General features: G+C 41.2%; 1 protein-coding gene across 1 annotated transcript in view; it reads left to right on the top strand.

Moving 5' to 3' along the window:
- Nucleotides 1-16,127, top strand: part of LOC126251447 (uncharacterized) — a 516,817-nt gene that overhangs the window by 192,713 nt on the left and 307,977 nt on the right. The window contains exon 3 of the mRNA XM_049951875.1: nucleotides 13,607-13,766. Within this exon, the coding sequence (XP_049807832.1) occupies nucleotides 13,607-13,766 (160 nt within the window). The remainder of the gene's footprint in view (nucleotides 1-13,606; nucleotides 13,767-16,127) is intronic.

Below are 16,127 nucleotides of genomic sequence, written 5' to 3'. Positions count from 1 at the left end.
TGTCTGTGGCGAAAGTACCTGAACCCCTCAGGTCACGGGCGAAAGTCGCAGCGTTATTATACTCGCTACACCGCCTGTTTTCTCCGCAGGGTTACCTTACGGATATGCAACTGACGAGTCAGCGGCACAAAAGGTAGCGGAAGAAAAAGAAACGGAACAACGGCAGGTGATTTTAGCTGGCAGTGAAAGCGCCAAGGCGGTGGGTGAGTGGCGACTTTGTCACACCGCGCTTACGTAACCCTCTTACCGAAAGTTACATTGGCTGAACGGGACCTGTTAGCAGGACTTGCGTTGTTCAGACCAGAATCAGTCAAATGTCGAACAGCTTAGGAATACACAAGAGCACTAACGAGGTTTCGTAAGACACTCTAAAGTTAGATCCAAAATTATTCTCCACTAGTCCCTGGCTATTCATCGAGGACAACGGGACAGCTGCCGAACATGAAGTACTTGAATAATGAAACTTCCTGGCAGATTAAAACTGTGTGCCCGACCGAGACTCGAACTCGGGACCTTTGCCTTTCGCGGGCAAGTGCTCTACCATCTGAGCTACCGAAGCACGACTCACGCTTGGTCTCACAGCTTTACTTCTGCCAGTATCTCGTCCCCTACCTACTTGAATAATGATAACTGAAACCAACAACTGTATTGTAAGCTATCGTCATTTCCTCAAAACATGCTACCAGTTTCGACGACAAAAAGTGTCATCTTCAGACCACAATGATAAGGACCAACCGAGTCTTCCAATGTACTCAGTACAATTTATGAAATATGTTACGCCAGCGTGTACAGCCAACAAAGTCGAGTGGAGCGGGGTGTGCTTGTTACTGGAGAATAGAGAATCGAGTTGGTTTTTAAGTAGTCGCTCCACATTGAATCGCACGGTACGTATTTTCCCGTATACTTAATGGATGTGTCTGTTTCCAGTGAATATCCTGGATTACGTAACCAAACAACTTGTCTTCCCATCGTCTACGAGCAATACGTTAAATATGTGTCTAGTGAGGATGAACTACCAATCGCTGCACAAAGTGTCAACAGCTTGTAGCTGGCCTGTATTGTGCTACAATTTTCTAATGTTCCGATTTATCTGCATGCAACAGTTCAGATTGTTTTTATCGAATATACCGAGTTTATGGTCACGACGATATATTCTTCAATATATTGTTCATACACCAACAACGTACTGCCAATTCCGAGCTAGGTGTTTCGATGTCTAACCAGATTCCCGACTGCTGTACATGATTTAAATATGTTCTCAATTAGATGTGGCCTCCGTGCTTTTGTACTAACTAGGAGAATACCTTATAGTAAATTCTGTGGCACTTCGTAGACACTCATTAGAAGCTGTCTCATAAAAGGCTCGTTTTCGCACTTTTCCTTACTGGGACGAATTTTCTTCTATTGTCGTATAGTTTCGTTCGCGTCAGTGTATAATGTTAACTGTGATATAGCTTACTTATTTCGCGAGCCATCATGCAGCGCATGTAGGAGAGGACTTGGTGCTGGTGTTAATGACCCCTGTTCTATTTATTTCGCAAGCAGAACGAGGAAAAACGTCTCTTACCTTATCCTCATTACTCCAGAATCGTCGTAGAGTCTTCTTCCATAGTACAGGTAGGCGACCATTCAGATTTGACAGAATTTTGGAATCCTCCTGATCGCACAATTCTTTATTAAATGCTGCGCGTTTCAAAATATAATCGTCACACGTAAGCTGTGGGACAACGTACAGAAATTATGAAATAAGTAACACATATCAGCATAGAGCACTGCATGCGCAATTATCTCAACCCATATTTGTAGACCTAGTTATTAGCTTCAACAATCTGAGTACATCGACTGTAAGAAGTAATACAATTCTTATTTTTTAAGGCTTGTATATGGTAGTACAGTGGTCAGTTACATGAATGCAAACTGTAGCGTGTTCAACTGTCAAAGTAATAAACTCTTCGTACACTGACAGCGGCGTAAGCACTAACCAAATACAAGATTACTTTATCTGCAAAATGACGTTAGAACTTTTGTGACAGAAGGTATTTAAACGCCGTCATTGGATGAAAGTTAAATGGAAATAAAATGTGCATCGAAATATAGCAATGACACAGAAAACCTAAATGTTTAGCAAACGAACATCGTATTATAACAGTAACACAGTAGGTGAGAACTACTTAACTAACGAGAGTCATATATATGATGTCAGTTGCTATAAAATGAGTAAAATAGTACAAGAAGTTAGAAAACGAATCCCATAGAATGTTAAAACGAGAATAGGTTAGTATAGGGAGTAGTATCTTCGTATATTTACTCGTTAATGTGAACTGCCTGTGGTTAATGTTTATGTCATCTCCAGAATGAGATTTTAACTCTGCAGCGGAGTGTGCGCTGATATCAAACTTCCTGGCAGATTAAAACTTTATGCCGGACTGAGACTCGAAAGGGAATAAAACTGTACTGCCATAAGATGTCTTTATGAAATGAGAATTGTATTACTATATACAGTCCATGTGCTCAGTTGTTGACCCTAAAAATTAAATCCACCTGTAGGTAAAGAAACAAATACACGTACAGTTTTTGTCACGATCATGTATTATACTGGTATGTGTTACATATTTCATAATTTCTGTACATTATAGCTCATTTTATGTCTGACGATGATTTTTCGAAACGCCTAACACTCTTCTCCGAAAATATGTTCTCTAATTTTACGCAACACCGACCTACATAGGGAGAAACGATCATTACGATAAAATAAGGGAAATCAGAGATCGTGCGGAAAGATATAGGTGTTCATTCTTTCCGCACGCTATACGAGATTGGAATAATAGAGAATTGTGAAGGTGGTTCGATGAACCCTCTGCCAGGCATTTGAATGTGATTTGCAGAGTATCCATGTAGATGTAGAACACGGTTTTCTCGAGATCTACGTCGTATTTTTACAAAGAATTATCAATTAAATTCCCCCACGTTTTCCATGAAAGTTTCGTATGGACTACACCGACCTGTTACGAAACTAGCAGCGCTTCTCTGAATTCACTTGTGGTCTGTTGTGACGCGTACTTGATGAGAACTTCAGACATTTCAGCGGTACTCTAGAACTGGCGGCATCGCGTCTTGTATGTTGCTTAATTTACAGATGCACACACTGTAGCAGAACCCTCCGAGCAAATCTTCCATGCTCTTTTCCTAATATAATTTCACGTGATGGTCTGAAGTAAAAGTCTCTTCTATACGTTTAGATGTTGAGACAAGACCCAGACGCTCGGCGCTAACCTCATAACCGGATTTTGTTGAGATCTTTGGCATAGTTAGGAGCATTTATTCTCATTTAAATTTTGTTTCACTTTCCACACAACAATAACAACCAAAACACAACATTACGTACAGTCTGCTGAAACTCTTGGCTATCATGTACACTTCATGCTTTATAATGTTACAATAAAAATTCCATTGTTGTTTGGGAAGATGAAGTCAATGATTGCCTGCTAATAGTTGCCAAGTTGCCGAACATAACCATTTCCAGTCAATTATTGATTCAATTGAAAGAGCGGACTCGGTCCGTTCCATCTAGACGCAGCCGGCACCGTTATCAACTGTGCCTTATTGTAACTTGGGTCTGTGGCTTCGTGGTGTCTGCGGCACGCTCGAACCGTAGCATCATGTCTTACCAACTGGAAGCAGGGCTCATCTGACCAGGACGCGGTTTTCCAGTCGCCTAGGGCCCAAACGATATGGTCACAGCCCACGAGAGGCGCTACAGGCGATGTAGCAAATGCACTCGTGTCGGTCGTCTGTTGCCACAGCCCGTTAATACCGAATTTCGCCACGCTGTCCTAACGGATACGTTCGCCGAACGTCCCACACTGATTTCTGAGGTTACTTCACGCAGTGTTGCTCGTCTGTTAGTGGTGACAGCTCGAAGCTAACGCCGTTGCTCTCGGACGTTAAGGCCGTCGGCCACTGCGTTGTCAGTGGTGAGGGGTACTGGCTGAAATCTGGCACACTTCTTGACGCTGTGGATGTCAGAATATTGCAGTGTGTTAAAATTTCGTCCGGTTTGGCCAATTTAGAAATTGTTGCAATCGTCACAGCTAACTTTCTACCAACCGCAATGACTACAACAAGTAAATTTATATCTTTTTTTAAAAGAACAGAAACACTGAACTACAGAATGACACAACAAACAGATATGCAGCACAACAAGAAAAATATTAAAAATAGCAAAGCAGTAGTAAGGAATATGAAAAGAAATCCTGTATTACTGTGAACCCACGTACACCAACGTTACGTGCTGAACGAAATATACATAAAAATCTTGCAAACTGTGATTTGTATCAATAACTCTATACAACTCATAAATAAATAATTGAACATACTACTAAGAGATCTCGAATATACAACAAGAAATGTACCACCAGAAATGCACGTGCTTTAGCGAAAGCACTAAAGGATGTACAATTTACACTCAATCAAAGATTTGTCTCATTTGACACTGCAAACGTATGTGCTAATATTCCAGTACGGGAATCAATAGAAATTATGAAACAAAATCTTTTAACATAGGAGAACTTTATTTGTTAAAAACATTCTTGTTTCCAATTTCAGTTTTTTTTTTTATTTTCAACTACTCGTTTCGCCTTATTTAGGCACCTTCAGGTTGATTTACATAGAAAAGAGAGAACAAATACATCTATTTAAGAATGGCGATCGCGTTGTGCAGACTTGGATAGCCTAAAAGCATGTTTAAACAGATCAGATACTGAAAGAGCAAATACTTTTATTTGGTATTTCTTAGAACGATCTTTTAGAGAGTGTAGCCAAACGGGCATCGTCGAATACATCACGCCAACACGCTCTGTAAAAACTAGAAATATAAAATAGTAAAAACAGATAAGAAAATTCACTAGTGAACGAACATTCAGAAATGTAATTATATTGCCGAAGCCTTATGGTAAGGCCTGACCTTTTCTAGATGGACTCCAACACCTGTATAACGCGTAACTTCTACGGCAGGAACTTACGAAATAATAATCTCGTTAAAGCTAGTTTTTCCCGAAATTATTTTGAATTCAATGAAAAAATTTACATCCAAGCAGATAGAGTAGCAATGGGAGGGTGTACAGCTGGCACAACAGAGATATATTTCTCAACACATTCGAAAGAAAAACTTTATAACTAACGATGGTCAATGTGTAATAAAATGATATACTATTATAGAAACGTAGACGGCACTTTGACGCTAATTGGTGGTAACAATACAGACATCGACAATGTCGATCAGGCACTTAACAATCTCTATCCTAATACGAAATTTACATTGTAATTCAATAAACTTCCTTGACCTCAAAATTAGCAAAGACAACAACCGCCACACATTTGACATACACATAAAACCTACCACCACAGATAATATAGTAAATGCCAACTCATGCAATCCTAAAACGCAAAAGCATGCCTTCTGCCACATAATGATTTAAAGAATTACCAATTTATCTCTAGAACAATCTGATATACAAAAGAACTGAGAACACTTTGTAATACAGCCTACAAAAATGATTTTGATCCAAATATAGTATCAAAATTGTGCAAAAACTCCGAAAAACGAAATCCGTCACGATACATGATGACATACATCTTACTAGAGAAACCAGAACAAAACATAGAACTTCCTACATATCTGCAATTTACCTACGACGAATGTCACATGAGATAAATGCACTATTTAAACCTGCACACAAGCAACTGGCCTTCCTTGAACATTACATTGTGATAACCAAGCTGGCCAGAGTGGCCGAGCGGTTCTAGGCGCTACAGTCTGGAATCGCGCTACCGCTACGGTAGCACGTTCGAATCCGGCCTCGGGCATGGATGTGTGAGATGTCCTTAGGTTAGTTAGGTTTAAGTAGTTCTAAGTTCGGGACTGATGACCTTAGAAGTTGAGTCCTGTAGTGCCCAGAGCCATTTGAACCATTTTTGATAACAAAATTAGGTTGAAGCACAACCACAATATCAGAGTACGACACTTCTAGAGTATACAGAATCACTTGTGACGATTGCAACAACTTCTGTACTGAAACTTCCTGGCGGACTGAAGCATTCGCCTTTCGCGGGTAAGTGCTCTGTTATCTGAGCTAGCGAGACACGACTCACGACCCGTACCCACACCTTTACATCCGGCATTACCCCGTCTCCTACCTTCCCAACTTCACAGAAGCTCTACCGCGGAACTTGCGGAACTAGCACTCCTGGAAGAATGGATATTGCGGAGATATGGCTTTGCCACAGTCTGGGGGATGTTTCCAGAATGAAACTTCTGTATTGTCCAAACCATATTTTACGAACATACTATAAACTGTGAAAATAATCCACCACATTCCATAAATCCTCTGACAACAGGACACGTACAGCACATCAGCATCGCAGTTTCAAAGGGGGTCGTTCTCGGGCACCTGGCCATAACTATCTGTCCTATGTAAAAGTCGAGTATGTCGGTCAAGTTCCCCATGTTTCAGGCCTTATTGTCGCTTGAATGATTCACCAATCATCTCTGCTCCACTTACATACTTTCCTTACCGCATCACGTGTCCACAACGCCATCAGTCAGCATTCAGTTTTGTGGTGAGCACAGGTCATAATGTTTGTGTGGCTCATCAGTGTTCATTATCTCGAAAAATGTCTTTTCTTATTAAATTTAAGCACAATACAGTCAGACAAGTGTGTTGTCTCAAAGACGTGACATAGTTCTTGCAAGCCGTGGGAATGAATGCAATCTGAATCGAATGATCCTCATTTGGTAATTAGTTCCATATGAATTGATCGGTTAGTCAATCTGTATTGTCCACGTGTCAACGTGGTAAATGTCATAGATGTGGTGTTAAAATGAATTTGCCAAAGGTTCCGTCTCAGCGCTCTTCCGAGAACTAAATGCGGGGACGTCGTCGAGGTAACGTACAGGCTACCAGGCCTTGATTCGAGAGATCGCGACTCAGTCTTTATGTCATGTTTAAGTTGACATGTTATTTTTGTAATCTCCCACGCATGAAACTGCGGTTTGTGAACGGACAGAAATATGTTGGTATTCTTGCTGTTGGAACTTTTCTACTGACTTAAATGGAAAAAGGCGCTACCTCATCTTAAAGGCCCATCTTGACGAGTACTGATAGCAGAAGAGAGATCCTTTGGGTTACTGTATTTTCCAGGGTCTTATGTGGGTAATAGGAAAACTATATAGTTCCCAGCTTGTAAGTTAAATGGAATTGGGCGTAATTTTTTTCCCTTTGTTGGTGGTTGCGAGGAAATCTGGCTTGGGATTGTTTCGTATATGACATTGCTTTTTCTTTACATTTATATATGTGCTTTCGTTATTTAGATTTTTTAACCTGGTTATTTCGTTGTGTTATTCTATTATGTTTCACTGTTTTCTCTCTATCCATAACTGCTATTTCTGTTCGTGTATTTCGGTCTGTCTGTCATGTTAACTTTTCTGTCTAGTAAGTTCCATTCTTTCTTTCGCAAAAGTTGTTTTTGCTGTTTAATCCTTTGGTTGTCTTAATTGGCATCGGTCTTCTAAGTAGAGCTATATACGAGTAGGTCCACTTAAGTTTTCGGTACCGGCTTTCATTACTTTCGCAATTTTTCGCAATCTGTGTTGGTAATGCCTTTTGGTTTCTTGTACTGTTATCTGTTTTCTGCCAGTTCTTGGATTTCGGTATCGCTATCCGACTTTTCAGCTGAGGTATACAGTTCAACAGATTCATTCGACACTAGTCATATTTAGATTGTTCTAATTTAGCGTTTTCTCCATTATGTTCTACCGTGTTTCTATAATTATTTCGTTTTGTCTATTTTACTGTTATCGTGATTTTGGTGTTGCTGTTTCAGATTTTAATTTGTCCTGATCCAGACTCGTTATTTTTCCGAGAGAGCCCCCTCACCTTTAATATTTGTTACTAAGAATTTGTGCTATTTTTTAACTGATGTTTATATTTTCGCGCCTTAGAAACATACTTACTGATCGCCATTTTGAAATCATATTCGTGTAGCATATTGAGGAATGATATGACATCAGTGGTGAAAGCCGACGGTTAGTATGGAACGTTTTTGTTTATCCGTTTTGTCACTCGCTGGCACAGCACACACCAGACGCGCGGAAGTGCTTCGTCAGACCGTCGGCCGCTGCAGCTCCTAAGAGAAAGTAAGAAAGGGGAAGAAAAGGAAGGATTAGCGTTTAACTTCCTGTCGACACCTCGACATGAGAAGACGGAGCACAACCTCATCACCCGTCTTGTTCAAATAAGAACGGAAGGTTTCCTTGTTGACAACGACGGCTTGGAATGCAGAAATTTGCTATATTACGAAGACTTAAGTTATACAAGAGGCACTGTCAACCACACTCTGTATAAATACACACAGGGATAAGGTCAAATGGCCGAGGGGAATGAGGTGAAAGGCAGAACTGATGCCACGTTGCTAGGAAACATATATGGGCTAAAGATTCATTCCTTACCGCTACGATGACCTTTCGCTAGCTACGGATACCATTGTTAGCCATAGCTGTGTTGAAGTTCGTGTTTGAGATTCAACAGGAGGGAAGAAACAGCAAGAGGCATCGAAATTGTTGCAGTTTCTATCGTCCTTTCTTAAAGAACTTTGTGTTTTCCTTGGAGAAGACATACGTTGGCCGACGAATTCGCTTGATGCAATGTACCGAAAAACCTACTACGTACAAAAGTACTAGGCACACAAATGTGATTATGATAAGTAAATGATTTTTTTTTTCGGTTGGTAATTGAGATCTGTAACCTTATTCCGAGAACCAGTTATTTCTTGTACCAACTGAGTCTGGAACTGACACATTCATGTTATGACATATAACTTTATAACCATTACGAAACGCCGCGTCAGATGAGTGCCGGTCGACCGCAGAATTTTTGTCTTTCGCGGGCCATGTTTTTACCGACTGAGCTATCCAGATGCGATTCACAACCTGCCGTCACAACTTTACTGCTAATACACTCCTGGAAATTGAAATAAGAATACCGTGAATTCATTGTCCCAGGAAGGGGAAACTTTATTGACACATTCCTGGGGTCAGATACATCACATGATCACACTGACAGAACCACAGGCACATAGACACAGGCAACAGAGCATGCACAATGTCGGCACTAGTACAGTGTATATCCACCTTTCGCAGCAATGCAGGCTGCTATTCTCCCATGGAGACGATCGTAGAGATGCTGGATGTAGTCCTGTGGAACGGCTTGCCATGCCATTTCCACCTGGCGCCTCAGTTGGACCAGCGTTCGTGCTGGACGTGCAGACCGCGTGAGACGACGCTTCATCCAGTCCCAAACATGCTCAATGGGGGACAGATCCGGAGATCTTGCTGGCCAGGGTAGTTGACTTACACCTTCTAGAGCACGTTGGGTGGCACGGGATACATGCGGACGTGCATTGTCCTGTTGGAACAGCAAGTTCCATTGCCGGTCTAGGAATGGTAGAACGATGGGTTTGATGACGGTTTCGATGTACCGTGCACTATTCAGTGTCCCCTCGACGATCACCAGTGGTGTACGGCCAGTGTAGGAGATCGCTCCCCACACCATGATGCCGGGTGTTGGCCCTGTGTGCCTCGGTCGTATGCAGTCCTGATTGTGGCGCTCACCTGCACGGCGCCAAACACGCATACGACCATCATTGGCACCAAGGCAGAAGCGACTCTCATCGCTGAAGACGACACGTCTCCATTCGTCCCTCCATTCACGCCTGTCGCGACACCACTGGAGGCGGGCTGCACGATGTTGGGGCGTGAGCGGAAGACGGCCTAACGGTGTGCGGGACCGTAGCCCAGCTTCATGGAGACGGTTGCGAATGGTCCTCGCCGATACCCCAGGAGCAACAGTGTCCCTAATTTGCTGGGAAGTGGCGGTGCGGTCCCCTACGGCACTGCGTAGGATCCTACGGTCTTGGCGTGCATCCGTGCGTCGCTGCGGTCCGGTCCCAGGTCGACGGGCACGTGCACCTTCCGCCGACCACTGGCGACAACATCGATGTACTGTGGAGACCTCACGCCCCACGTGTTGAGCAATTCGGCGGTACGTCCACCCGGCCTCCCGCATGCCCACTATACGCCCTCGCTCAAAGTCCGTCAACTGCCCATACGGTTCACGTCCACGCTGTCGCGGCATGCTACCAGTGTTAAAGACTGCGATGGAGCTCCGTATGCCACGGCAAACTGGCTGACACTGACGGCGGCGGTGCACAAATGCTGCGCAGCTAGCGCCATTCGACGGCCAACACCGCGGTTCCTGGTGTGTCCGCTGTGCCGTGCGTGTGATCATTGCTTGTACAGCCCTCTCGCAGTGTCCGGAGCAAGTATGGTGGGTCTGACACACCGGTGTCAATGTGTTCTTTTTTCCATTTCCAGGAGTGTAGTAACTAACTCCGAACATCACATGATCACTCCTGTACACCGTGTTGAACTAACATGCGTGGAAGGAACAGTCTAGGTGTTGTTTCCAGAACTAAATTTTCACTTGACAAGAAATTTCGAGACAGCAATCTCCAATTACTGATGATAAAAACCTGTTTAGTGTCAACTCTCCCGCAAATGTATCACCTCATATACTTCATTGTGTCACAGTAGCTGATCGTTTCATATTTCATCTACATGCCACTCCCACATACTCCCAGAATCACATCTCGACTTTCTCCCACTCATTTCTTCTCTCATTATTTGATCCTCCTCCCACTCTTCCATGCAACAAACGCAACAAATCTCTCTGAAAAGCCTAACCATATCCTGCTTCATTACGCCAATACTTGGCGTTTTTTATTCTCCCACGCCATATTTTAACTCCAATCCCCTGTCACACTTCCACTTTTCTTGCTTTCCACTCACTGGTGTATGAGGAGCTAGTCGTCATGCCTCCCATCTCACATACTGAATCACCAAGGTCATCACCATCCAGCGTATCATCGACGGCACAACGTTTTCCTACAAAATATCTTCAGGAGATAGAAATCGAATTGTTTTAGATAGCACCTATGTGTTTTCGAATTTCTCTGTTTTTGAAGCACATAGTCGCTTGACAGTCTGTACAAGTGATCAATGAGACAGTCTCCGTTTTGGGCAAGGATAGAAAATAATGAAAAGAAAGAAAATGGTTTCACAATCAGTCAGTTGCCCCAACCGGACGTTCTACGCTGTATCCACGAAGCCACTGCTGAAGAAATATTTGCAGGCTGAACGCTGTGCTTAGATGGACGTGTTTATTCTCTTCTGCCTTGGATTATTCTGTTCTTCGGGCACTTGTCTCAGTGAGTGTTTGATGTTGTAGTGGTCCTCGGTCACAATCAATGCTTGGTGCAAAACTCCACATCAGTCTATGCTGTGCAATTCCCTACATACCTGCATGGCTATTTCCATCTATTTATAATTAAACCTCTATATGATTGTCTCGCCTTGGTCTCCCTTTACAGAATTTCCACTCGCCCCCCCCCCCCCCCTCCACCACACCGCATAATACCTCCATTATAAAACTGACTTTTCTTTCAAGTCTCAGGATGCAACCTATCACATACTCCCTTTTGCAAGTTGTGTTATAAATTTCTTTTTTCACGATTCCGGATTAGTTCCCCTTCATTAATTATATGATCTTCCTGATTATTCTGCAGCGTCCCACTTCGAAATCTGTATCCACTTTATGAAAAAGTGAATGAGCTGTTACATTTTAAACTTGATGTTTAGAAGAAACTCAAATTTTATAGTTAATTATCTCAATTTTTACTACCGTTTTTAATAGATTTGGAAAATTCTACAGCTTGATATACCTGTAAGGATGGTTTGTATGCTGTGCAAACTTCATCGAAGAACCTCTCTTACTTGTGACGAAAAGTGTACCTATAGCAACAAATGCAGCCAGCAGTAAGTGAAAAACGATGAAATTTCTCTGTGAAAAATTTATTATATTACCTTTTTGAACTTCCATTGCTATGAGTGTGAATATTGAATCCTTTCTGGTCATTCTGAAAAAGTTTTATGAATTTATTTGTAAAAATATACACAGTGGATATTAAAATGTCCTATGGTGCCTCTTCTGCTCCAGGTCGGCCCGTTTGCCGTCCTACCCCCGTAACACTTAACTTTTTAATTTTCACCAAAATAAAAACCCATTGTCAACTGCATATTTTCTTTTTAATTTCACTTTGCATTTTCAGCAGATTAATTTGTCATCTTTAGAAATCCGATACCGGCTTAAATCATAAGTAATTCTGTGTTAAATAGGAGTCAGACGATATAGACTACCCAAACACAAAAAGTGAAAATAATAAAAAGTTTTTTTTTAAACAATAGTTGATCATCAGAAAAATGTACAAGTTTTTTAAAAGTGTCATGCATTTCTGGTAAGCAACTGTTGCACATTTATCTTTCGCAAATTTTTTTTATATTTTGTAACAAATGTTTTTAGAACTTTTTTACCGTCTTACACTTATTTGGCTTTGGTATACCCATGATATCAGCTTGTATTGCACTTCTAAAGATGACAGATTAATCTCTCGAAGCTGGTAAAGTGAGTGAAAAAATACTGATTTTTATTTCGCTGGAAAAAAAAAAAAGACAGAGCGCAGGTGATGAACAGCCGCCTAGAAAAGTCACTTATATTTATATTCTATTTTACAATATCAGTATTTTTACAAAATCTTTTTTTGTTACTGTCTACGTTTTATATCATGCGTGCTCTCAATGTCATCAGTCATTTTGATCCCTAAATAGTGGAAAGCGCACGGGTTACTAATAGTAGAGACGGCGAATTGGACACCTAGAATTCTTGTAGGACTCAGGAAAAGTTCAAAGCATTTGTAAAGAAAAAAGCATATAACACACGTGACAGCTATACTAGATAGCTACATCACTGAAAATCAACAGTTTACTAGATCACAAAGAAATTTAATATTGCTGCAACGTATGCCGAGCTTATGAAATAGAATAAAGAGTCACCTTATTAAACAAAATTGAAGAGTTATTTTTCTGAAACCTCTTACTTGTCTCCTATTACTAGACAGACGTTTGAAATTTGGTTCAAGGGCAACTACAACCTTCGTCTGTATTGGTGAAAAAGCTTGGCATTCTGAGACATTACGCTCGGGCTCGGCTGCGCTTCAAACAGCAAAGTGTCGACACATGAGGAGAAGTTCATTCATGCTGTCATAAAGCTGCATTGTGAGGCAGTGATTTGTGGAGGACACTATTCTTGAAATGGACTTGTCTCCACAGACTCCCGACCTAAAAACCCCAGCGCCCAACAGCACTACCTCCTCTGGTTTCGGCTCTTGAGGAAGAATGGGCTCCCATTCCTCCACAGACATTCAGACGCCTCATTGAAAGTGTCCCCGGGAGGGTTCAATCCGTCATAAAGGTGAAGCGTTGACACGACACATATTAATGTCCACTAATAGGTGTGTGGACACTTTTCATCAGGGACTGTATAATATGAGCAGTATAACTGTTAGATCTATTTCACATTTTTGCGCTTTATTTAGCATGGAGTGTGAGCTCGCTATCTGAAGTAGGTACTACTGGAAGCTGTGTTTCCGCTTGCAGGGGTGGAATGACGTCAGCTTCCACGGCTCTGACCAGATCCCGACGCCCAACATCGACGCGCTGGCCTTCAACGGCATCATCCTCAACAACCACTACGTGCAGCCCGTCTGCACGCCCACGCGAGCTTCCCTCATGACGGGCAGGTACCCCATACACCTCGGTGAGTACCTGGCGTTTACGTCACGAACATTGTCCGCCAGCTGGCGACGTTCAGTTACAAATGTAAATAGACAAGTAACGCATCCTGTTGTTAGGAAAAATGTCCTTTCGCCTTTATATGTTCTTCTCACTAGATTCTGTCACTTCTTATTCACTGACCAATTCATAAAAGCTAGTACGAGGCGGATCTGCAGAAACTGCTACCTATGAGCACTCCGTCGTCACTGCTTGATACAAGTCAACTTTACATATTTTGTAGAAAGAGTAACATCCACATGAAATAAACAAACCAAAAAATATTATCAAATTTTCTTGAGTGAACAAAAAGAATTTACTTAATTTAACCTTTCGGTAGGTGCGTCTTCTAGTCGAACGAAGGCCGTCGTGCGTATCTCGCAGATACCACTTACTTTTAACACACTTTATGTTTATTTTAAAAATAAAATTTTTATCATAAAAGTAATATTAGGTATTATTCATGGGCTATACAAACAAAAGCAAGGTAAAAAACTTATTTAAAAATAAAGCTATGTTTCAAAACACACATTTTCTTCCCACAGCTTCTCGAGGAACCGATATTTACTTCCCTTGTACGAATGTCAAATTTATACAGGATTATGCGTGAAATTTTGGTTTCTCAATTTACTAAAGCTAGTTAGAAGTTGAAATACAGTCAATGCAAACATTTCTTGAATGATGTACACAAAACATACCGTCTATATAGCTCACATTTGAAACGGGTTATTATTTAGCAGCTGAAATACAGTCATTGCAAACATTTCTTGAATTCTGTAAACAAATAAACTGTCCACATATTTCACAACTGAAACGGGTGATTCTCGTTTTCTTACTAATTAAACATGGCCTACATCTTTTCATCAGAGGCTCCTGTGGTTGATCTTCTTCTACTCTTCTTTGTTGCTGTTGGTGCTCATCTTCTGTGTGCGACGCATTTAAAACTTTCGTATGGAGGTCTTCAGTTACTTTCGTACTTCTCCTTTTTACAAGTTCCTGCACAACTTCGCTCGAAAGATATCTGAGGTATTTTATTCTCCTGAGATTATTGCTGGTGTTTCCTCTCCAGGTTATAAATGAATTTATGGCAACATCCAAAAAAAAAAAAAAAAAACACCACCAGGGGCCATCGCTTTGTGTTTCTCGCAACTTTGAAAGACCCACAAAGTTTGTCGACAGTGTTAACGCCTCCTTTTATACGATTGTAAGAAGTTATAATTTCTGGTTTCTTGAGATCACCTGTTACTTCATCGATTTGTTCATCGTCGTGAAGGCTGAATATCAACAAAACAATCTTTTACTTTTTTGGAACGTATGAAACAAAACCAATTTTGGTTTCTTAATTTACTAAAGCTAGTTAGAAGTTGAAATACAGTCAATGCAAACATTTCTTGAATGATGTACAATAACTTACCGTCTATATATCTCACATTTGAAACGGGTTGTTATTTAGCAGCTGAAATACAGTCATTGCAAACATTTCTTGAATGCTGTAAACAAATAAACTGTCCACATATTTCACATATTTTGTCAAAACCACACTTGAGTGGGGCTCTGGATTGCTGGTCGCTGTGAGTTCTGAAGGAATACGAGGCTTATTTCTACGTAACGTGCCAAGATATGAAATATTTTTATGCCAATTCCTTTACCAAATCGTAATCCGTAGGCAGTAATATTTCTACCACTGTACAAAATGGGTGCTGCTAACCTTTTCACAACGCGTATGGTTTATTGCTTACACTAAATGGACCATCTGGTTGGGTTCCAGCGTATATCTTCATATTACATGTATAAAATAGCCGAGAGTCGACCAAAGCATAAATTTTTATAACACATTTCGTTGGTTGTTTTGGAATATATTGTATGAAACCGCATCTACCTCGAAAAGCCTCGAGTTTTTCATCGTCTGTGACATTTTCACCAAGTGAATAGCATTTTTGGTAGTTCACAATGAATTCTTCAAAAATAACTCTTATAGGAGCTCTCCTCTCGTTTAAACATCATCAAAACGAATAGATCGCATTAAAACTGAAACCTTTCTACATTCATGACAGGACGTCAACCATCCGCCATAAGTTGTTGAGATTCAGACGATTCGCATGGTACACCCCAGCGAGATAAAGCAGCCCAAATAAGGCTTTCATTTCCACTGTGCATGTCTGTTGAGCCTCCCTTGAACGAGAATAGTTATCTTCTATTGTAAGAATAATTTTTTTTGTATTTTCTACAATGCGTTGAATCATTGTGTCAGAGATGAGGCCTTGTCATGAATCTAGAATATTAGTCACGTTTTCCGCAGGCCCATTACTCCGGACAGATTAAGTAAAATATTTTGTTTACCTCGTCT

This window comes from Schistocerca nitens, chromosome 4 (genome assembly GCF_023898315.1).
Source record: "Schistocerca nitens isolate TAMUIC-IGC-003100 chromosome 4, iqSchNite1.1, whole genome shotgun sequence".
Taxonomy (NCBI): Eukaryota; Metazoa; Arthropoda; class Insecta; order Orthoptera; family Acrididae; genus Schistocerca; species Schistocerca nitens.
Note: the sequence above shows the minus strand (reverse complement) of the source record. Positions and strands in the feature narration are given on the sequence as shown.